The 25537-nt window shown below is 34.0% G+C and overlaps 1 protein-coding gene across 7 annotated transcripts in view; it reads left to right on the top strand.

Moving 5' to 3' along the window:
* Window positions 1-25537, top strand: part of NBEA (neurobeachin) — a 685682-nt gene that overhangs the window by 454968 nt on the left and 205177 nt on the right. For all 7 annotated transcript variants that reach the window (XM_059144025.1, XM_059144024.1, XM_059144021.1 and 4 more), the window contains one exon: window positions 15301-15444. In XM_059144025.1, coding sequence (XP_059000008.1) covers window positions 15301-15444 — 144 coding nt within the window. The remainder of the gene's footprint in view (window positions 1-15300; window positions 15445-25537) is intronic.

The raw sequence follows: 25537 nt of genomic DNA, 5'->3' as shown, positions 1-25537 counted from the left end.
TAAATTGATATTATTTGTGATGATGAGTTGCCAAAGGTTTAATTATATAGGATCCACATTTTACTACATTCAGCATTCTATAGGTTCTTTTAAAGAGAGTGTTAGAAAAAAAATTGGGATTCTCTGTAAAAGTGGATGCTTTAATTTATAAAATATCTCTATTCTTAAACCATTGTTAAAGCCTATCAGAAACAAATTTTAAAATCTTTTAAGACATCTGGTTGTCAGGTTTTGGTAATATAGTATCTATTGTTAATGAACCTAAACTGAAAATAGTAGTCTAACTTTGAAAATTGAAGGAAGCTCTGGGTGATACTAAATATTCTCTGTGTGTGGTATGAGAGTATTTTAAAAATATGTAGCAGTTTATGAATTTTAAATACTGAATCATCATCATCAGTATTCAGAACTTACTATCTCTCCTGAGTTGGGTTCTTTGATAGAAGGAAACAGGGGCATGTTTTTATTTTATTCATATCTAGAACAAAGACCACATGTATGCCATAAAACATCCAAGAAAGCTATATGGTACCCATGCCAAAGTTATTATCACATCCTTTTTCTGGATTAAGGTCATGTGATGGAAGACAAAGGAGAACTAAAACAATTCTACCTGCAAAACAATTGAAGAGCATACCCCTTCAGCCTTTATCACAGTTCACATCAGCGGACTTTTAGAACCATGTAGACAGTAGGGACTAAAATGTGGAGGATTCTGAAGAGTGAGTGGGACAGTACTCCCTGATGTGATCTGTTCAAAGAAATAGAAGGAGGTGGGGCATCTGTGTGGTTCAGTTACACATCTATCTATTGATTTCAGCTCAAGTCATGATCTCAGGGTCATGAGCTCCACATGGGGCTCCATTCTCAGTGGGGAGTCTGCTTGAAATTCTCTTTCCCTCTGCCTCTCTGCTTCTCTGTCTCTCTTTCAGTAAATAAATCTTTAAGAAGAAGAAAAGAAATAGGAATTACAAACTGCCAAGAGAAAAATGTATTACTGAATCATCCTCCAAGCTCTTAATGTGCCTCCTAACCTATAAAGTTCTTTCTTCAGAAGAAATAGGAAACAAATATCAGTAATTATTATAAAGCACTTCACCCAATAAAAATAAGTGTTGAAAACCTTAATTGAAAACATATTTTGTGTATTTTGAATAAAGCTTTTGTATTCATCTACTACTAAAATATTCATATAAAAGTAAAAAATTCTGCCCATCATCTGGCCACTCTGCCTGCCTTTAAACATTTAAATATGTTTTAAGTATCTTAGAGTCTTGTGGTATGTAGACTAACACCCAAATGATTGAATGATTTGGTTTGTGTAGACATAGAAAAGGTATATTTTTTGTACAAACCTCCACATTTTGAGAGGACTTGTAGGACAAATTGAAATTCAGTATGTTCCTTCCTCTATTTTAAATATTGACACTATTTCAGTTTCCCTATGCATTCTTACTTGAAAGTTGAGCATTAAATACACAGAAACTCTGCTATAATCTCTGGTCAAAAAAAATTTGTATTCCTCTACATTGTGGCAAAAAAAATTCTTTTAGGAACAGAAGGAAATATTATGAGTGGAACTTTCATTGTGGCTAGAAGTGTTTGAATCAGTGATCAAAGTTTTCAGAATTTTAAACAAGTTGTACAAGCTGAGGAGGTAATCTTCAATTACATCGATAGGGAGTACTTACATGGCCATCAGAGCAGCCCCTGGGATTTGAACACTGGTCAGGTCTCTCTGTTCGTTCCTGGCATACTCAGTTTCTACACTGTGAGCCTGGATTCATGTAAGAGAACTGAATCTGAACTAGCAGACTTAATATTTTCTTTAAAAATTTTTTAATTATTTGATTTTTCTCTAAATTCAGATATTTACATTAAATTTTAGTTAACTTTCATGGGATGGGCAGGAACATTTAGCCATAATTTGAACATTCTTTTCAGACAATTTATGTGGAGTCACAAAGAAAATATATTAACAGGGCGTTCTTTTATATGAGCAAATAATCAGAATTGGCTGTATTTTCAAGAAGACAAAAAGGACAATAATTTTGTTTCATATTGACTTTGGAAAGCTTTTCCTTCAAGTTCATTATTAAAACTTTTGGTTGACCTTTTTCTGCTGGAAAACATCTTTAATACTGATGGAGTTTTTCATGCTTCTTAGTAATACTAATGAGTTGAATAATTTATGAGGTTGTCATGTGCAAAAGATTTGGTGTGATTTGATATACTTTCCACCTTGGTGTTGGAATGTGATTAATAAAAACCTAGAGGCATGCGATTTTTTCCTGATGCTTAATGTTCTAATTTTATATGTATTCAGTATATTATTTAGGTATTTTCTAATGGTAAAATTTCATATAAGTGCAAATTTTATTGATGACTGAATTTTCAGACCATAAGGAAGAATATAAAGAACATATTTTCAAACTCATAAATACATCTTCTAACTTTCTTCTTTGGGACAAATTAGCTAATGAGGAAATGATTGAAAAGGGAGGTTTTGTATATTGTTTATATGTTTAAATAAAACCTGAAGTGGTCAACTTCTGGTACATTTTTGCTGCTTAAAGATGATGCTGTCAAAGGATAGTGCAGAATCCTAATAAGTTTGGTTGTCTTTGTGACTGTCGATTATCATTTAAAACTCTGTTTCCCTTCCATAAAATTATAGTGGAACAATGTTTCATCAAAGCCTAAGATTGCAAACTTCCCCATGTCTGTGATCAAAGACATCATCTTAAATAGGTCTGATCGGGCATTGCAGAAGAGGGCAGACTGCTTCAGCTGGAAGAAAAAAAAACATGAAGCAAAGATGACAAAGTTTATCAGTCATTTCTTTGGCAATAAATAATAAGATATGCTGAGAACTGCAAATGAGAACATCCTTAGGTTCCTCAGAGATGTGTCTCCTTAACACCTGATTTATCTAAGCTTGTGAAGCCATCAAGATATGACCTTGATGAATAAAAAACAGCTCTGTAATGAATCTGGAATTAAATTAGTTTTGACGGTATATGCATGGCTACTGTAATGTGCTACTTGCAGAAATAAGGAAAGCACTGAGAATAAAAAATTCTAATGCATCTATAAAAATTGTTCAGAAAAAAGCTAATTATCTGACTTCTTTTTTAAGAGTTTACAGTTATTATCATATTTGAGAAATACGATTTGATTTCTTTACTTAATAGCCTATTGTTCGTCTTGTGTAGAAACACTAGCAAACATACTGTTCCTCAATAACTCCATTTTAATTGGTGTATTATTAATTAACTCTCCATATTTGGAATGAACTAGGTGATCTGATTATGGTTAAAATATTTCACTGAAAATTGAATGATGTAAACTCTTCGAAAAGAGAGGGAGAAAAAGAAATGTAGGGGACCATCTTTCAGCTCTTTTTGGTGCCAGTGTCATATTGTAATATCCTAGCATTCTCTTCAACCTTTGATTTTTTTTTTCTTTTTTTTAAGATTTTTTTCTTTATTCGTTTGAGAGAGCACATGAGTGAGTGAAAGCAAGACTGGGGAGAGTCAGAGGGAGAGGGAGAAGCAGACTCCCCACTAAGATGAGACCCTGAGATCATGACCTGAGCCTAAGCCAGATGCAGAACCCACTGAGCCACCAGGCACCCCTTTACCCTTTGGTTCTTACAGTCTCTTAAAATAATTAAAACAAATTATATAATTGCTAAGTTGTAAGATATTCTTATCAAATCCACTTCACAGACTATATAACATTTTTGTATCAACAAATGTTATGGGGCACCTGGGTGGCTCAGTGGGTTAAGCCTCTGCCTTCAGTTCAGGTCATGATCTCAGGGTCCTGGGATCGAGCCCCGAGTTGGGCTCTCTGCTCAACAAGAAGCCTGCTTCCCCCTCTCTCTCTGCCTGCTGCTCTGCCTACTTGTGATCTCTCTGTCAAATAAATAAATAAAATCTTAAAAAAACACAAAAAACAAATGTTCTAACAACTCCGTTTTGTGTTGAAGATTCAGATGGTAGGCTTTAAACACATTCAGAAAAAAATCAAATAACCTTACTACTTTAAAAGCATTTATTGAATTTCTTCTGCATGCTAAGCGTGTGCTAAATGCTGGCCTCAGAGTTTGAGACAGTTTCTACCTTCTAGGAGCACACAGTGTAGTGTGGTGCTTTGTAACAGTTGGGGAGGTACACGTGTGTTACGAGCATCTACTGAACAGACTGCTGCTAAAATATCCTGTCATGCACAAGAGAGTTTCCACAGAACAATGACAACGCAAATTCAACCCTAAATGTCACTAGTCCCAAGGTTAAAAAATCCTGGTTTACTGAGGAGAAATAGTTATCATAGACAGAGGTAGTCATAGTCATTCATAAAGTAGCACAGGTGGAGAGAGTGACTAACTCTGAGTCTGGTGAGTTGGAGTAGACTTTGCACAAGTAACTACTTAGGAACTGTCTTGTGAGAAGATCAGGTAAGCCAGGAATGGCAGTAGTTAAAGAAATTACCAAGACATGAAGGCATAAAAGAGCCTAACGTATTCCTTTAAATGGCCTCAATATTTTGCTTTTTGTGCTCAGCCACTTCATAACGATTTCAGAAAATACCCGATTTTAGATGTGTCATAATCTGCGATATAAACCACTTGAAAACAGGAAATGATATCTTCTATTTATTTCATTTAGAGTATCCACATTAATTCAATTTTGTGCATTTAGTTGCTGGGTTTCTTTTTTTTTTTTTTTTTCACTGCTGCTTTTTCAATTTAATTGATAATTGATTAATTTCAAGGTATACATATGGTATTTTAGCCACATATTTTCAGTAATAACATTGAAGGATGGGAGTCCTGTGAAAGAGGTCTACAAATATGGTGTTTTCAAATTTTGAATTTTTTTTTTATGCCAGCACTTTATTTCCACTTAAAGCATCAAAGGCTGTGTAAGATAGAGAGCTGACAAAATTATATTATTGCTCAGTGGCATAGAACTGTTCATAATCTTACTTATATCCTTTTAGACTAATTTTTCACTAAGTGTATACACAGTTGGCATTTAGAGATAATTACAGCACACTATGATAAATATTTTTTATTGATGTGTATAAAATGCTGTCTGAGCTCAGTGAAGGGGTTTGCCTAACTGAAGAAATAAATTTTAGCTGGACTTGAAAGGGTGAATAGAGATCTTCCTGAGCCAGTAGGTGAGAAGGTGGCCATGTGGAGCAAGGGACCACACCACATGACATAATGTGTCCTGGGCGTGCAAGATGGTGGTGTGTGATGGAACACAAGACAGTGTGGGGACATAGTACAAAATGAGGCTGAAAGACCTGTTAGAAACCATTTTGTACAAGGACTTCTCACTAGGTAGAGCCATTAACGAGTTTTTATTTCAGAAAATGACAGACCAGAGAAGTTAGGTGACATGCTAACTGGTAAGTGGCAGAGAGAACAAAAACTCAGTCTCAACACCCTTCTCTTACTGTACAGTGTGTTCCTGTTGGTACATTTGGAATTTTCTTAACTGCAAGAGCGTTATTGAGCATTTCCCCACTTTAAACTTTACCTGTTAAATTTTGGCTTACTCTTATATCCTATAGAGATATACAATCCATAAAGACATATCATATCACTACAGATGAACTTAGTGTCATTTATAGAATGCACTTCTGTGTCATTTACAAAAATGTACTTTAAAATATTCTGGGTGTTTTTAAAAGTGCTTTAAATAACCAATATCAGCTCCGACCTCTTAGCTATTCCAATTTTTTTAATACCTAAAAAGAAATTTTTGTTTATTACATTTTTTTCCCCATGTCTCTGAGCCAGTTGCTTATCTAGCCAAAATACCTCCTACTCCCATTTCCCAGGGTTTTAAAGGAAATTTTGCCCATGGAAGTGTGTGACAGGCTTTTTGAAGAAAAAACAAGCATCATTCCCCAGGTTGATACCACCCACTGCCCGGGGAAGCGTGCCCACCCCCTCAGCCCTCCTTTAAGTTGCCCGAATCATCTTTTCTTTCATTCCCAGGAGAGCCAGAACTTTCTTCCATTCTACTACTCATCTACCATCTACTCCTCCTGACTCATCATGCAAAGATTCTTTAGTTCTTTTTTCTTCCTTTCTTCCTTCTTTTCTTCCTTCCTTCTTTCCTTCCTGAAGAGAAACATGCTCGTTGTAGAAAATCTAGAAATGCCAGAGAAGTACAGAACAAGGATAAAAGTCACTACAACCATGTAAACATAGCTTATTTTGCTCTTTTCGATGGACTTAATTTCATACTACTCTTTTTCTAAGCGCATTTTAACATAGGAGCCATTATTCAAAGATGAATAATGCATCATTCTGCTTTGTATGATATTTAGAGGTTTCCAAACTGCCCCAAGTTTTCTATATGTTTTAGCATTTTTTCCCACAAGTAAAGTGTGCCATGTGATTTTGAATATAATAAAATCCTAGTTCAAATATTTAAAAATTATTCTAACTTCATGGCTAATCAAAAGCCTCTCAAGTAATATCCAGTCTAAAATGCACAGGGATTCCACATTTATCATCATGTATATTCTTAAAATATGATTTATCAGATTTCCTTTAAAAAGCACAGAATGCAGTTTTCTGCATTCACTCCATTAAGAAGTTTATTAAGTTAGCATTTTATACTTCTATAGTGGTGCACTTAAATTCAATAATATTTTCTTGCACCTTTTTAATTGCATTTTTTTCAGTTCAAAATGCTATTTGAGAATATTCCCTTTGTTGGTCTGCTCTAAGAAATATTGCTTACATATGAATATTTTGAATTAGGAATAAATGAAATTCCATTTTTGCTGTCAGAACCAAATTGTAAAAATGCATTGCATGTCTTGGAAAATCAGTATACTCTATTAGCAGGCCTGTCAATATAAAAAGTGCATTCCATTTCCACCTCTTGCTCTAATAACCTTTTCTGTGTTACTCTGAGGCAGTTCACATAATCAGAGTATATTGTCAGCTTACTGGAGTTGGGGAAGCATGAAATGAAAATCACGTTAATATTGATCCAATTCTTTTACTTGCAAGTGTCCTTGATGTCCTTTTCCACTGAGCAATAACTGTTGATGTTAGGTAGCCATTTTCCTATTTTATTTCTTATAGTCCAGCAAATCGTTTACAAGCATAACTAATCTGAATAAGAATTTACCACTTAGAATAATTTCTGTGAACACTTTATCTTAATTAATGCCTATACTGCTAATTCTGCATTTTACTATTCCACTGAATATTTTCTTTGAGAAAAGCATACCTGCAGATATAGTGTTTGTCTAGTTTGAAACAAAAGTCTATGCAAGTTCTTCATTGGTAAAAACACAGACTCTGATCTTATGTGCTATAAGAATGTGCTAAAATGGACCATAAGTAACATCAATGATTTATTTAGGCAAGGATTACTATTTTGGAATCAAGTTCATTATAAATTTGAAGCCTGGTATCTTGGGTTTTTAGTTTTTTGGTAGTTTGGATAATACCTCGTTCGGTTATTAAATATATTCTCAGTCAGCAAAAATGAAGTGGGAACCACAGTTAAATCTAATGTATTCAGATTAAAATACCCACAACTAAGAAAGGAGGAATTTGGTGGCTAAGAACTGTCTGGATTTCTTCTCTGTGTTTATTAAGTCTGGTCAATAACCATTCAGATTTTTACTTAAAGTATATTTAAAACAGCAAATAAAAACCATCTATTTCATTTGTGAAAATACTTGCTTTCGTAAAATGATTTTGTGTTGATGAAGTGAGTCTCCTGACTCAGCACTAGGTATAAAAGAGAAGAAAAGATACCTGAGATTTCTAGTCATTCTATTAGTAGTGTTTCATTCAGTATCACTAACAGGCTTTTATCATTAGGATGTTTCTACTGCAAAGTATGAGGGTTTTTTGAATACTGTTCTATAAAAAACAGGACTTCTTTTAGTCCTTAGTCTTTAGTAGGTCTCTCCTTTTATGTCAGCATTATTTATGTTTTTTTGAGGAAAGAAATGCTACGTCTGTGTATAAAGGCAAGCAAAAAATTTAATTTTGAATTTAAATTATTGACAATGAAACAAATTTACTTTTTACTAAAATAGTAAAGTATGTTGTGTGTATGTGTGATATATATCACACACACATGCTTTCTTGTTAAGGTCAGAATAATATATTTTGAGTCATAGTTTTCTCAATATAGTAAAAAATGTTCTTTCAACTTCTTTGAAATGTTTGACATTATAAACTTCTCAGCAGTAGATTGATTCGTACCTATTATTGCATGATAACATGTCACCATATCTAATGTAATTAGTTGAGAGTTACATTTATCTTAAAATCTTTTGTTTTTAGTGAAAATTAAATAATATCTCTTAAAGTTACTAAAAGCACTGTTCTATAAAAATATTTGTGGCTCTGATTTCAGCTTTAATGAGGAAAAAGTAATCTTTATTTTAAAATACCCCAAGAAATTCATGTCATTAATACTTCTAAAGGAGATCATTTAGGTTTGAAAATGAAACATTTTTTATATTATTGAAGTATAACTGACATTGAATTGCAACATTTTATCTTATTTACATAGGGGTAGATTTTGTCAAAACAGATTTTACAAGCTAGAAATATCATGAAGTTGTATATATTGAAAAGAATTTTTCTTTCACAAAAGAATGTCATTTGTGAAACTGACTTCCAGATGTTTAGAAACATTAGAATTGTTCCTGATGTTACATTTAGACAAAATTGAAATAAAACTGAATTTCTCTTCTGCCCATTTTCTTCCAGTGATAGAAGGAAAGTATATATTAAATGCATTATCTATGTATAATTCTCTAAAGCAAATTCTGATAACAACCTTGTTGAGAAAGCTGTTCTTTTCCTTCAGATATCTAAGATATTAAAAATTCTTATATCTTAACATACCGATATAGAAAATCAAAAACACATGTCAAATATACTGATGCTTGTGTAGTTTTATTTAATAATATCTTTAAATGAATATTATGTTTATTGGGAGGAAACAGTTTTTTAATGTAAGCTGTTTACACTCCATTTAATTTCACAAACACTTCATGGGACCTGTCCACAAGCTATACTTCCTGTCTTCAGGGAGCATACCATCAGTGGAGGAGATGAAGGCTCAAATTTCACTGTAGTGAATATAAACAGAGTAATGACAGCATGGCAGAGGGAAAAAGATTAATCGCAACTGAAGGAAAGGAAAGATTAGTTGTTGAATACCCATTGTTTGTTAGGCATTGTACTGAGACCTTACATGCATGAGTTATCTTGAGTTTTTTAATCCTCACATCAGCCTGCTTTTTTCCTCCTTCATATAAATGTTAGAAACATTATTATAAGCAGTAAAGCACTGGCTGTATTCTTGTTCAGTTTTGAGTTGTACACTTAGTAAACTCCTCTAATATTTCTTCTTATCTATTTTACCAAAATCTTAACAATCGTTTTGATAGCTTATTATATAAGTAAGCTTTTCACACATTTCAAAGTATTTTAGTATCCATTGTCTCATTTTAACATTGCAGTAACCCTTTGGGAGTTTGGTTGATAAATACTTACCTCCTCTTTCACAGGTTGAGAAAAAGAAGTCCAGAGATTGGTCTAAATATCTTTTAAAAATATGTTCTTAATAGATGTTAGGGAGGAAAATAAAGTTAGAATTGCAAAGCTCATATCCAGCATTTACAAGACTATAAAGGACATAAAGAGAAATAATTTACGTAGTGTGCATATAAAATGATGACCATATGAATTAGGCTTCTGTTTTCACGTGCTCATTCAACATTATCGATTGCCACTTTGTTTGATATTTGACACATTTTTAATAAGATAATACCCAACTAAAAGACTCCAGAAAAAATATCAAAAAATCATGATAATATATTTTGACTTATTTGTAAGATAAAAGTTTATACGGAAAAGGGAGTAATTAGCTACACTGAATCTTGAAGGACAAGGCAAGTAAGAGAATTCCATGTAAGAGAAATTACATAGGTCAGATTTAAACGCTTGAAAAAGTGCTGCATGTTTGGGAACAGAAGCATCCTGCTCTTGGGGAATATAAGATGTGAAGGTACCAAACTGGTAAAATAGTGAGGTTAAAGAAGTAGGGGCCAGATCATGAGTCATAGACCATGTATTTAATTGCACAGATCAAATAAAATTGAAAATGTATTCTTACACAACAGACTCACATTAGATGGACACATACATACATATTTTTATATAATTTTTTATATTTTTTAATTAAAATTTTAATAAACAAATTAAAGCCATATTTCTATACTTAATGCAAAATAAATAATAGTGCAAAACTGGTAAGAAGCGGATGCTCTGCTAAAATTGGCATGTTAGGGGCACCTGGGTGGCTCAGTGGGTTAAAGCCTCTGCCTTTGGCTCAGGTCATGATCCCAGGGTCCTGGGATCGAGCCCCACATTGGGATCGGAGAGCCTGTTTCCTCCTCTCTCTCTGCCTGCTTCTCTGCTTACTTGTGATCTCTGTCAAATAAATAAATAAAATCTTTTTAAAAATAAAATAAAATAAAATAAAATTGGCATTTACAGGCTTATATCTTTCCTCTGTGTGCATTAGCCACACATATATTATTTACGGTTTCCCTATCTCTATAAATTACTTTTCATCTTTATTAGTATAGATGTTTTAGAGCTGTATAGAATTTGTATAGAATAATTCCTTAAACAGATAAACTACCATGTAGTCTTTTTCTTTACATTAACTATATTTGTCAATAAATAAGAACAAATAAAATAACTTCTTCACCTGACTGTCCACTTTCCAGATAGACATATTCTCTGAATATTATTAAGATAAGTTAACGTTGGGGCACCTGGGTGGCTCAGTGGGTTAAGCCGCTGCCTTCGGCTCAGGTCATGATCTCAGGGTCCTGGGATCGAGTCCGGAATCGGGCTCTCTGCTCAGCAGGGAACCTGCTTCCCTCTCTCTCTCTCTGCCTGCCTCTCCGTCTACTTGTGATTTCTCTCTGTCAAATAAATAAATAAAATCTTTAAAAAAAAAAAGATAAGTTAATGTTTCCAACTTGTCATTTCTATATTTTAACATACTTATTTACAATATAATAATAATATAATTATAGAGTAATTATTAGAGTATAATAACAATCCTAGAAACATTTTAGTTCTCTTGTTACTTTGGTTTTAAAATACACTTTGTTTCTATGGATCCTATTTGTTAAAATAAATTTATTGAAAGAAGAACTTTATTTAGTTTTGTCTAATACATTATTCTATACTAGATAATGTTTTTACCCACAGAACTACAAGCATATATATTTACTAAGAAATCTTATGAGTATAGAATGTTTTTCTGTAGTTGTTATTTGTCACACGATATGGAAAATAATGTAAAAATAATTTTGGATTTGGATTAATCTATAATTTGGTGGTATTTTATTACTTCTGAACCTTCCTAATTTATGGCATTTTGATGTCTTCTTAGTAAATAAGTATATATGCCTATACTATCCAACTTTTTACACATAATTCACATTTTCAAATTCACATAATTCACAATTTCAGATCACAGGGAGATCTGGTGGTTTGTAGTATTCGCTTGTTAATTTCTTGATGAATGGCTAAAGAGGCCAAGAAGTGCACTCAGTCCAACATGTCTTGTGAAGATAGATTATCTCAAGGAAATTCTCTTCCCAATCAGATTTTGATTTGTTGGGTGTTAAACCAATTCTTTCTAAGGACAGTGTTTATAAGCCTTGTAATGAGACAGCCCTTTGAGACCTTACCTCTTTTTACTTGTAATTTTGATGAATGAAACTCTAATTCATAGAAGATATTATGATTGAAATGCACCTTTGGATCTTGTACACTTTAATTTAGATAAATGTTTCGTGCAGTACCATAAAATCAGAAAGTTTACTGAGCTACAGACTGATAACACTTCAACAGGGATGGTGAGTTCAGTGTCGGTATGGATCAGCTTACTATATGCCTCTTAAAGACATAATTGTTTTACTGTTTTAAAACCAGAGAGGATAAAAGTGAAAGCTGCTTAATACACATTTCAGAGCTCACCTTTCTTTGACTACATTGACTTTATTTGTAGATTTTAATTTTAATAACACAAGAGTAATGTATATTCCTTTTCTTAATGACAAAGCAGATTAAACATGGTTGTCCACAAGGGGAAATTTGTTTTATCAGGCTGACTCGTACTTAAGGAGTTTTATTGATTATTTCATATAAAGAACCAAGTTCTCTTTCATGTAAATACATAAATTCTCCAATTGGTCCCCAAACTGGAGGCAAATCACCAGGACTTTCTGAAAAATCTTGGGATTTTCAGGTTAAGAAATATCCAGAGGTAACTTCTATGTCTCAGATTATTCATTTGTTTAGCTGATATGAGGGCTCGCTCCGTGCCAGGCAGTGTGCTGAAAACTAAGGAAGCAAAGACTGAAGCTTGTTGCTATAACTGCAGTAATAGGATTTATAAGGTGTGATGAAATCATCAAGGAAGGGGCACACAAATTTACCTTAAGAAATCAGAAACAAGAAAACAGAGTGGGTAGAGCTGAACTCCGTTTGGGTTATGTTTGTTACAAGTCTGCTGTGTGCCCCACACTGAGGCTTGCAGAAACTAGCCCGGAGCCCTGTGGAGAAGACAAGCACATAACAGATAACACCTGTACAGTGTGGTAGAGTTCTGTGTCAACTGTGAAAGTACGGAGCAGTTGGCTAGGAAAGGCCCCCAACAAAGGTGAGTTTGGAAGATCGAATGGAATGAGCCCCAAAAAGGAGAAAGGAAGGAATACACCATATAGAAGGAATAATATTAGCCCAGGTAAGAAGGTTTGAGGAACTATAAATGGTTCATATTGCTGATGATAGAGAAAAGATAACGCCAAGCTGGTATTGAGAGGATAAAAGGCCTGGCCCAGCCATGCTAAGGAGTGTAGATTGGGACTCCTATCATATAAGCCTTGCATTGAGTATTGTTGATTGGGAGGAAACATTATGCAGAAGGCAAATATCCTCCACTTATTTTTGCTTTGTAATAATCACTCTGACAAAAATGTGCGGGATGGTGTAAATAATGGAGCTATGGAAGACCTCCAGACCAAAACAATGGTGGCCTGAGCCCAGGCCATGGCAGTCACCAGGATGACCCCTAGTTTCGTGGCTTAAGTGGGTTGATCAAAATCGGGGCAGGTGGGGAACTAATAGATGATTCATTCAGTTAGGGACATGTGGAGCTGCAAATATCCAGCTGCAGATGTCTAATAGAAATATGGCTATAAGGACTTCAGGAGAGGCTTCTCAGTTGTTAATGATTGGATTCGCCTCTTCTGTTCTCAGATGATACAAGCTCTGAGCTTCTTAAATTAAGTTACTACCCAAGAAGCAAACAAGTTATAAGGATACATACCCCCGGAAGATTTCTGTTTCACTGGCTTTATATCATCAAGAAACCAAATAAAATTAAGATAAGGTTCTGGAGCATTCAGTAATCAGTCCTCAGTCTTTTATTCCAGAAGTAAGAATTATCTGAGGGCCAGTGAGAGAAAAATGTACATATAACCCATTTAATGCCCCTCACCTGCCATGTAGCATTGAGTTGTAATAATACTGTTTGTTTCTGAAGTACTTATCAAAATATATATTTAACAATGTATTACTTGATGCTGTGATGCTATATTTTAGCCATGCTTTCTAAATGCTGTTTTCCAGTCAGAGCTAGGATGACAGACTGTACCTCTGTGACAGTTACATTCTACGGTGCCTTTGTGTCATGACTGTGTTCCTCGTGTGTTTTTTACTCCTATATGTGCTACTTTTGAACCAACTTATTAATGTTTTAGTGAACAGACTTGGCTCTGCGTCACTAACTAAAAGAAGCATGCAAGTTGCAATGAAAGAGACTAACACTTTTACAATGCAAGTGTTACGGCAGCTAAATGTACTTCCAAAACAATGGTTGAGCAGATACCACAGACCGTAATGGGCCGTCAGAAGTCCTATATTGGGCCTGGGAGAATGACCAAAAGTATTGTTAATTGTTAACTGGAGGGCATTTTGGCCAAAGTCATGGCAAGATTTGGAGAGCAATTGCGTATGTACACAGACACTTTATAAGTCCCCAGAACTGTGATAACAACACTACCATGCAGGAGTGATTTATTAGGCTCCCATTTTCAGGAATATATCCACCACACCTTATGACATGTGTAGGTATTTTCCCAGGAAATGCTGCTTCCTTGAAGCCTATATACTAATACTATGGCTAGAATACAGTAAATTACATTCTCTTCCAGGCTGAATTCCAACCTCAAGTGATATGAAATACAAATATATATATATGTACATATATATATATATTCATATATATTTATATATATAAATTTACTTGCTATTCAGATAATTTTAGAATCATCACCACCTCCAAAGGCGGTAGCTGAAGTGGCTATTCCTTAAAATATTGAAATGTAATATTGAAATATAAATATTAAATTATATCTGTTAAGGAGTCAAATCCACGAGGAATTCAAATGCATTATAATTTCTAACCTTTACACTGACTGATATGTTAATGCTAGGTCAGCTTTGGCGATATTTCAATTTTTATGACTTTGTTTTTGGATTTTTGGCCTTCTATTCTATTTTATATAACAAAATAAGGCTATCAGTTCCGAAAACCATTATTGCTTTCACTGACTGTGAAGGAAATAGCTATTGTGCAGTCCATTTTGTGTGGCCGTCATTCCTAACTCCACCTTTTGTAACTTCGCAGCGACAATCACTGCCCTCTTCAGATGTGGACGTGTTCTTGTTTTCTTCATCCTTATCTACTTTCAAAAATGATCTGATCATTTGATTCTCTAATTCACATAAAAGTATAATTATGCAAAATTGTGTACTTTTATGTATCAGAAAACCAAGCTTGTGATGAGGTGCAGATTTTTTATAGAAAGTGGTGATGTTAGAGCCCCAGGATGTGGATTTATAGTCTTTTCTCTACCACTGGCCAACTCCTTGGTCCCTCAGTGAGGAATGAGCTTTTTCGGCCTGTTTCCTCCTCTGTAAAATAAGGGTAGTTGATTGATTACACTCCTGCCCGCCCCCCGCCTTTCTCAGAGTTATTTTGAACAGCAAACAAGATAAAGAAGGTAAAAATGTTCTGTAATTGTAAACTCATACATAAATGCGGCCTATAATTATAAGAAAGTAATAGATTATTTTTAATACTGAAGGCCAAATAATCATAATCACCTAAATTATTATATTTCCTCTGTGATTAGGCACTGAAGAAGATGTGGTGAAGTCCAAGAAAGCCTTCAGAAGTCAAGCAATAGTGAATCAAAACGCAGAGACAGAACTTATGCTGGAAGGAGATGATGATGCAGTCAGTCTCCTGCAGGAGAAAGAGATTGACAATCTTGCAGGTAAATGTTTAAATATCTTTCTTCTGTTTGTTGTAAGTAAGAAACACATGCAAAGTTTATGAACTTAAAATCTATCTCCTGGCGAATGAGTTGGTGCCAGTGGTTGGAACGATACTGAATCATGTGACCGTTAATAATTTACTTCATCACAATCGCCATATTGGAGAGAGAGGAAAGTGCATATCAAACAAATATATATTTTAGTACTAATGAATGAATAGCTGCATCTACTTTCTTTGGACTGAGGAGCAACTTTTTAATATAGGAGAGATAGCTTATAGCAGAAGTCCCATCTAACTGCCTGAATAATTGGAAGGGGACAGAATAATAGTCTCACTGACTTACGAGTGACTCTAGCCTGCTAACAGCCATGAAAATGGCCACTTCAGCCAGCAGACACTCAAATTTGCTACCACTCTTTGGAATGTCCCTGATGTATTTCTGTATACCCACACTGCTGATCTCCACCATTAGCAGACACTGTTTTTACCCTGTCCTGGTGCCGGTGTCAGGTCGATTGAGAGCAGTATCTGCAGTGACCATGTGGGATATGGATATATGGATATAGGTCTGGGCCCGTTACCTTGTTTGGGTTTTAAACTATTTTTGAGAATCTGTGAAAATACATTGCTTCATGAAGGTGCAGGTATAATTTTATACACAATTTTGGAGGGTTCACTGACACCTGGAAACCAGTCTATAGAATCCTATCCTAAATTTCAAGTTAAAAACTCCTGCTCAAGTAGTGGCTAAGTCTTAACCTTAATTCTGTATTTCCAGCCCATACACTGCTATGTGGCAGATAGCAATAGAAAAGTGGACTTGTACTCATCATTCAGTTTACAAAATTGCACTCCTATTTCCAGAAGTGTGCTGAAAATTATCGGGCTTTATGAAAGCCTCCAGTGATGTTTCTGTCAGTTAGAGATTTCTCTTTTTATCAAAGGGATGTTCTTATTAATTGTAAACTAGAGATGGCACCTTATTCTCTCTCTTCTAGAGAATGTTTAATAAGTTACTCGAATGCCAGCTCCTAGATATACCTATGTCACTAACATTTCTGTGTGATGAAAATTATTTGTCCTATTTAAAAGTAATCCTAAGTCTATGAACAAATGTTTGCCTTGAATTCCTAAGTAAATGTTGAAGTTTGGTTTTATTGTTTTTGTGGTTTGTTTTAATAGTTCAGAGATTTTCTCTGCGGCCATTTGGAAATTTAAGCAAATGAAGTCTGTGATTTCTTTTTGCCCACGGATTTGTTTTCTCTTTTTCTGGTCTTATTTTTGATCCTAAAGAACGAAAGAAAATTTATAAACATGATTTATGACCTTTTCAGATAATATGTCATCTTTTCTCATCCACATATGTTGATAAATAGTTTCAATCATTATATGGTTTAGTTTAGACTCTGTGATCCTTAGTTCCCATTATAAAAGTAATTAATTAGGGGCACCTGGGTGGCTCAGTGGGTTAAGCCTCTGCCTTCGGCTCAGGTCGTGATCTCGGGGTCCTGGGATCAAGCCCCGCATCAGGCTCTCTGCTCAGCAGGGAGCCTGCTTCCCCTACCCCTCTGTCAAATAAATAAATATAATCTTAAAAAAAAAAAGGTAATTAATTAGTTGATACAAAGTTGGCTGATACCCTGAAGTTTATTGTAATAAGATCTGCCCAAAACTACCAGAGGCAAAATCCAATAAAGACTCATAACTTCTTTATATTTCTCTCCTTTGATTGTAGCTAGAGTAATTATTATTATTAATTTATGCTTGTAAGCAAAATTCCCAAAACAACATTAAGTTAAAATATCTAAAGAATAATGAAAGTATGCTTGCAGTAAATTATTTAAAAATCTAATTGTGTGGCTCTTGACCAACTCACTCTGTCAAGACTTCTTTAAATTCTCTCTTTTAAGTAGACTTTTCTTTGAGCAGATCCATTCCTGCCCATTTCCACCTGGTTCTAATTCATACTCTTTTTGCAGAATCCTCGTGTCTGATAAATCTTACAAACTGTCCTAAAATATTGATCCCCTATCTAGTCTATAATGTTCCTCTTTAAAATAGCAGTCCACAAATGTTACTCTGAGCTTTGAATTCAGTAGAAAAGAAGGAAGGGATGGATGTTTTGTGAAAGAAGTAAGGGTACAGGAAGTAGGAATGTATAGATTCATTTTATAAATGCTGACACCTGTTAATTAGCTAGACTGGTGTGATAGTGACATCACATAAAAATCATTTTGGAAGTTAATTACAAACCACTATTGTTAGATTTTTAAAAATCAGCTGTTAATAAAATTTCAGACCACATAAATATGTAACCATTTTGTTGTCTTTGTCTCAGAAATTAAAAGTTGTTAAAGGATAATGGCTTTCTTATAGTTAACTTATTGTTCTAAATAACTGAACAGTGCTAAGCTGCCTAGAGAACACTTTCATGATCGCAGGAGACCTAAGTCTACAGTAAGATCCAGGAGATCCTAAAATCTGTGCACAAAATTAATATAATCTATACTTGGTATTTGGAAATATTATATAAAATAACCAATGCCCATTTTCCACTTCTGAGATGAAAATTATAGGTTTATTTTTTTCATGACTCAGTGACACAGCTTGCATATTAGTAATGTAAGAAATGTACCTTCAAAAATATACAAGTAGTTAGACTTCTTAGACTTTAGATTTTCTATGAATGAGGACACCATTTTTACAATAATAATGGTAAACCTAAATCTGCTGAATAGTATGATTCATTTTCCTGTTCTTAAAAAGCCCTGTTTTGCTGACAAGCACACAGATGAGGAGATGATGCATTATAATTTGTCAATATGCAATATTTCTTAATAGTCAAGTTAAATTTCAGGGAAAAAAGATATTAATTAGAATAGAAAACTAAGGGAATGTACTAATTTAGTTAAGATTAATTATATTGGGAGGTTTAAAAGATAGGATCAGTTTCTGTTTATAAAAAGAAAAAAGAGAAAGAAGAGTAGCTAGCATATCTTACTAAGTAACAACCAGGCAGCATTCAAAGAGCTTTAATATTGACAGTAACTCTATGAGCTTAGTACTATTATTACCCTAATTTTACAAATGAGGCTATAGAGACCAAGAGAGATTAAGGAAATTGTATAAGATTAAGAAGTAAATAAAATAATGTGTTTCCTTAAAAATACATATGTTATTATTTGAATTCAAATATGCCAAATAGTATATTTAAATATGCATGTGTATATACTTAAAGATTCTTCTAAAATGATGTAAAGACAAGATCCTCAGCCTATACCTCAATTTTTACACTAGTTCCATTAAACTATATTTAGAAGTCTAAGAATATGCATAATAATTTATTTTAGTTTTATGTATCTGTTCTCTAAAATCATTCTGGTAAGTTAAAAAATTTGATAGATTTTAACACAATTTTATTTAAATATTGACTCTCATGTTTTTACCATTTGCTTTGGAGTTGTCTAGTTTTAATAAAGATAAAATAGTCCACCAAATTCTACAGACTTAAATGTCATACAATTTTCTGTTTCACTTTTAGTTCCCTTTCTTCCCAAGCTGTTCATCTCAAGAGGCAAGTTAAGTGTGTGTGATTATTAATTACTCAATTTATTATGCATTGTAGCAAATGGCTAATATAATTATAATATAGAAGTATGCAAATGAATTAAGCAATTATTATATTAATAACATCTAACTTAATTTATTTTAATTGCTTTTTTAGTTTGTAGTGACTCACCAAAGTGAATTAGCACCTAAGACACCATACATAACTAAAAATTTCAATTTACTAATTATATTGTTATCTAAAACACTGAAATTAATTAGTATAATTCAACTGATTTTAATCTAAAATCCCAATGTATGCTTTAATTTGAAACTCAACGTGGCAAGTTATTTCTGCAAACAATTACTGAGTAACTAAAATTTAAGATTAACTAAAATTTATGTGAAGTAAAAGTGAATGATATAATTCAACTGGTAGAATTGTGTTCCGCTCATAAAGTGTACTTCATTTTTTTTTTTTTTTTTTAGGGCAGTAGTTCTGTCACATACACCAACTGAGAGTAGAAAGATTTTCCATAACAGACTTGGAATATGTACAGATTTCTCTATTGTTACTACCAAATATTACTAATTTTGTCAAATTGGGGAATTCTGAATTCATCATGATGGTGGTCCTTTATGGTTTATCAGCTCTGCAAATTATTAAAAACAAATTATCACAATTTTAGAACATTTCATCACACCAAAAAAGAAACCTCCATACCCTTTGGCTATTCTACCCAATTTTCCCATGTCCCCTCCACTGCCCTGGAGGACCACTAATCTACTTTCAGTCTCCATAGATTTAACTCTTCTGGACATTTCATATAAACATAATTGTATAATATGTAGTCTTCTGTGACTAGCTTCTAAGTAAAAGAATTCTTTTACTAAATTCTTTTACTTAGCATAATGTTTTCAAGACTCATCCATGTTTTAGCATGAGTGTCCCTTTTTATGGTGAATAAATGGTGGCTATTCATTGTATGGATATATCACATTTTGCTTATCATTCATTAATTGATGGACACTTGGTTTGTTTCCACCTTTTTGCTACTGTGACTAATGCTGCTATGAACATTCATGTACAACACTTTATGTCAACATATGCTTTCATTTTTCTTGAATATATACCTAGGTATGAAATTGCTGGGTCAAATAATAACTCTATTTTTAACTTTTTGAGGAACTGCAATACTGTTTTCCAAAGTGGCTGCATCATTTTACATTCCTATCAGCAGTGTCTGAGGGTCCCATTTCTCCACATCCTTAATGCTGGTCACTATCTGTCTTTTTTATTATAGCCAACTCTGTAAAGTTTTGATCATGTCATTCTTAAGATACTTACACAAGATGCCTTTCTATATGTTTTTTCTTTCCTTTTAGACTGCAAATTCCTTAGGTATGGTAACCATATCCCACGTACCTTTGAACCATGAAGGAATCTTCTAATACAATTACTTGTCCTAATAAGGTTCCCATTGAAAAATTCAATGTAGGTTGGAATAAACTAGAGAGCTGAGATCGTTATCTGGTTAATTTATACCAAAAACAAAAAACAAAACAAAAATTCTGAACTATTAAAATTAAGTTTTTAAGGGCTTGAATTATCAGATCATTTGCTCATACTAATTGAATTATTGAAATTACTCAACTCATCACTTGACTTTTCCAGGTAAGAACTAAATTAATCTTTCTTCCATCCCAGCTTCTGCTAATTTTATCATTTTAACTAAATGTTCTTAACATTCCCATTTTAAAAGTCTAGATACCACTATGACTCTTAACCAAAAAACACCTTATCACTTGGAAAAGATATTCCATTACCAAAGGATTATAATGTTATTTTGAATATTTAAAAAGAGTAACTAGGGGGGAAAAAGTAACTAGTATAGAAAACTAGCAACATGGGAAAGAAGTGTTGAAATATAAGACTTGGATTTTTTATATGGCTTTTTCAAAATGGTACATTTATAATCCTTTTCACACATACACATATACACTATATTCCATGCACAGAGTCAAAAATCCAAAACTCAGTATTATATGAATTTAAGAATAAAAATACATAGAAATGGGGTGCTTGGGTAGCTCAGTGGGTTAAAGCCTCTGCTGTCAGCTCGTGTCATGATCTCAGGGTCCTGGGATTGATTCCCCCATTGGACTCTCTGCTCAGTGGGGAGCCTGTTTCCCACCACCCCTTGGCCAGCCTCTCTGCCTACTTGTAATCTCTCTCTGTGAAATAAATAAAATCTTTTTAAAAAATGCATAGAAATAAGGAGGACATCTACTAAGAGAAACAAGATGCAATTAATAGGAGATTCTCCAAAGTGATGGAGAGCTTCTCTGCAGGACACACGTTTAATGCCCTAGAAAATTCCCAGGTTTACTTTCACTGTTGTTAAGATGGCTATACCTTTCAGACTGTTTTTCTTGTTGTTCACTGGTCAAAGCTTTGTCTGTTTTCTTTTATCTTTATTCTACTAATTCAAAGTGAAAGCAGGGGCACCTGGGTAGCTCAGTCAGTTAAGCCTCTGCCTTTGGTTCAGGTCATGATCACAGGGTCCTGGTGTCAAGCCCCATAAAGGGCTTCCTGCTTAGTGGGGAGTCTGCTTCTCCCTCTGCCTCCCCCACCCCCCCCCATACTCTCTGTCTGTCTCTCAAATAAATAAATAAAAGCTTTTTAAAAAAAACCCACACAGGGGCGCCTGGGTGGCTCAGTGGGTTAAGCCGCTGCCTTCGGCTCAGGTCATGATCTCAGGGTCCTGGGAGCCTGCTTCCCTCTCTCTCTCACCCTGCCTGCCTCTCTGCCTACTTGTGATCTCTCTCTGTCAAATAAATAAATAAAAATCTTAAAAAAAAAAAACCCACACAGACACAAAATGAAAGCAGATATCAAATAATTGGGGAGGGGGTGGAAATTTGGTTAGAATTTGTTTTAAGGTTAACCATTCCTATCTCCCTAAATCTCTATTTTATTTCATTCACTCACTGATTTGCCTACTATTCAATATTTAGGGTGCAGAATGCTGGGACTCAGAAGCTGATAGAAAGAAAAAAAATCAAGAGAATTAGCCTACCTACAACTACCTCGCAGGAACTTCAGTAACCAGGAAGTTAGAACATAAAATATGTCTACCCTAATAAATGAAAGTCGACAATTAAGATGATTAGATAGATAATTAGGCCTTCAAAAGTTCTAACTTGGAATGTTCAGATACCAGAGGCAAAGTTGTTTATATACAAATTGAATGTTACCTAAAAACTGAGCAAAGAAAAGAGGATAAAGTAAAATATGCAGCATATAAGAAGGAAGAACTCAAGATTCGAGAAAATTATAATCAAAATATAGGAAAAGCAAAATTCTAAAAGCTGAGAGTTTTTCAGAGAAATACGTGATTAAGAAAGAAATACATTTGAAACTAAACACAAAAAAATTCTTATAATTGTTTAATGGAATAAGAGAATAAGTACTACAGAAGGAACAAGTTCAGTGTTACATAGATATAGATAAACTCATAATCAGATCAGATCTGCTGAAGCCTAACTGCTCTGCAATACAATTCAAATATGGTTAATGAACAGTGTTTCCCTAATAAAACTAGCATTTTTACAAGATTTTTTCATATTTATTTTATGTAGTTTTAGTTACAGAGTCAAACTAGAATTGAATCAATCTGATATTTGTATTTAGGAGAAAAATGTCTTTTAAATGTTCTGCATTCTCTAAAATGCATTTTGCTCAGTATTTCCCCCTTAATTTTTTAAGCCCATGTGTATTTCAAGGGAAATTTAATCCATATGTCCCTGACTCACTCACACTTAACTCATCAAAATATTGTTTAGTAAAAGCTATTTGATGTTGAAAAAGCCTTATGAGTCTTTATAAGTCTTTTTTCTCTCTCTTTGAATTAAGTTGCTCTGCCACTCATAAATAGTATACCCAAAGGGGTCACATTCAGCTTCAAACACAGAATTCGCAGAGCTCTTGAAGACAACAATAACGCATGCCCATTGCCTATAAAAGCTAAAATATTTAAATTTCTAACCTAATTTTTTTATTCACTTAAAGGGTTCTAAAAATAAACAAAAGCTTTACCTTGACTATCTAGCCTTTTTACTCTCTCCTCGCAACTTTACAGTGTCCACAAGGCCATTTATAGCCTGCAACATTTTGCTAGAATCCATATTTTGTTAGTGTCCCCAAAAAAATGAATGTCTCTTTCAACCATATAGTTAGTCTGTAGGAACACTTTTAAAGGGACTCTTCATCATAACACATCCCTGCTAACCAAACTATGTAAATTTAAAATATTATAAAAAGACAAATTCAAGTATTATTTAGTAGACCATCAGCCATGATTCAGATCATATATAAATTCTTACATCTTTTCTTAAGAGGCCATCCTTTGTTATGCGTGCAAGTGTTTCACAAACCACAACAATGCCTATTCTTCCTCATACAATGTTCTAGTTGAAACTCATTTTTATTTTTTACTTGCTTCTCTGTACAGAGGATTTCCCATAAAGTAACTCTTCTAAGACTTATAGTTATACTTATTTTCAACCTGAAGAGCAGAGGCAATCAAGAACAGAGCTATCTTATCAGTACACCAGATCTCTCCTACATGCAGGGGACTAAATTCTCATTCAAAAAAAATTATATATATATATATGTGTGTGTGTGTGTGTGTGTGTGTGTGTGTATAAACATATTAATCACCTACTGGAAATATACAGGTCACCTTTTTTGTCACACTTGGAGAAAAAGAAATGTGAGGTAATTAAACTTTTTTACTGCCAAACGTGGAGAAGAGGAAGAGATGAGTAACCATCATTGCACACTGCCACACCTATGAGGCCTTGCTCCAGAAGACTCTCTCCAAAAGACTTTGGCATGAATTCAAACACTATATAAAAACGGATTTCGGGGCGCCTGGGTGGCTCAGTGGGTTAAGCCGCTGCCTTCGGCTCAGGTCATGATCCCAGGGTCCTGGGATCGAGCCCCGCATCGGGCTCTCTGCTCAGCGGGGAGCCTGCTTCCTCCTCTCTCTCTGCCTGCCTCTCTGCCTGCTTGTGATCTCTGTCAAATAAATAAATAAAATCTTTAAAAAAAAAAAAAACGGATTTCACCACTACATTTAGAGCCCTACTATACAAAAGGACAAATAAGTCTTTCTGTATAGTGCAAATATTTTATTCATTTGATTATTTCATTTACATGGCTTTGTGCAAAATGTCCTTAAGCAATATTTATATTGCAATCAACTTATAAGTAGTTAGTTATCACAATAGAATCTGCTCCATCAGTTCAAATCATCATCCCAATAAATATAAGTGTAGAACATTTTATCAGCAAAAAAGAAGAGAAATTCAGACTGAGTTGCCTGTCTAAATATTGTTAAGCATTCTTTTCCAGATAGAATGTTTAAGCAGTTCAGTTAATCAGAATATGACTGATTACAGGATACCTACCTGGTTTAATTAGTAAGAATAATTCAGTAACCAGTAAGAGCATGGGACTCTTGATCTCCAGGTTGTGAATTTGAGTCCCACATTAGGTGTAGAGATTACTTAAAAATAAAATCTTTTAAAAAGAAGAAGAAGAAGAAGATGATGATGATGATGACTGACTGCAGTGTTTTATGCTTTTTTGAATCCCAAAAATTCTATTGAATTTTTCTTTCATTTTAAGTCACTAAATAAAACTGCTAAGTATAGTTGTAGTGTTATTCTAGTTCAATTTGTATATAAAACAGGAACATTAAGAACCAGATACCATAGAAAACTTTCTTAAAACATCTTGCATCTCAGGGGCTAGGAGGAGGAGTCTCAACTCACCAACCAGTTTTAAGGGGGAAAGCAAAATGAGCTTGATAGTAGTAGTAAAAAAAGTATGCACCATTGGGCAAGTGAAGCTGGGAGACATAATTTACATTTGTTGAAAGAAAACGATACTGCAGGTGATAACTTCACAACTCTAAATTAAGTATTACAGTTCATTTTCAGATGTGGAAATTAAGGTTTGGACATTAAAGTATTTACTTATGATCACATCACAAGCAGAGATGAGCTGAGATTTATTAAACCCATTTTTCTGCCTTTGTTAAACCCCTTGTTCATTCTACTATATCAGTGTTTGCTTGGTTTTTAATTACAAGTTTCAACCCATTGGTGTGTAAGCAAATCAACTACATGGATCATTACCAGCATTATTTGTAAATGAAATAAAAGAGAAAAGAATAAATTTGAATACAGAATGTCAAAATTCATTGCACACAGTAAAAATAAGAGCTGAAAGGACCTGCCAAGTCTTTATTCTCTGAAGCCAGATCCCTACTTGGTTGAGGTTGGATGTGGTTATCCAAGCAAAACAAGTATTGATATTGGATATTTACTAAATGAATGACATTATGGTGGGTGCTTAAAAGTAAAAAGACACATATGATTAAAGTTTCTGCTTCCAAGGACGTTATAGTCTAGAGGAAAAACAGACAATGAAAAACAACAGCAACCTAGATATACAAAGGAAACCACGTTAACAC

Source organism: Mustela lutreola, chromosome 13 (genome assembly GCF_030435805.1).
Source record: "Mustela lutreola isolate mMusLut2 chromosome 13, mMusLut2.pri, whole genome shotgun sequence".
Lineage (NCBI taxonomy): Eukaryota > Metazoa > Chordata > Mammalia > Carnivora > Mustelidae > Mustela > Mustela lutreola.
This window is presented reverse-complemented; position numbering and strand designations above follow the sequence as displayed.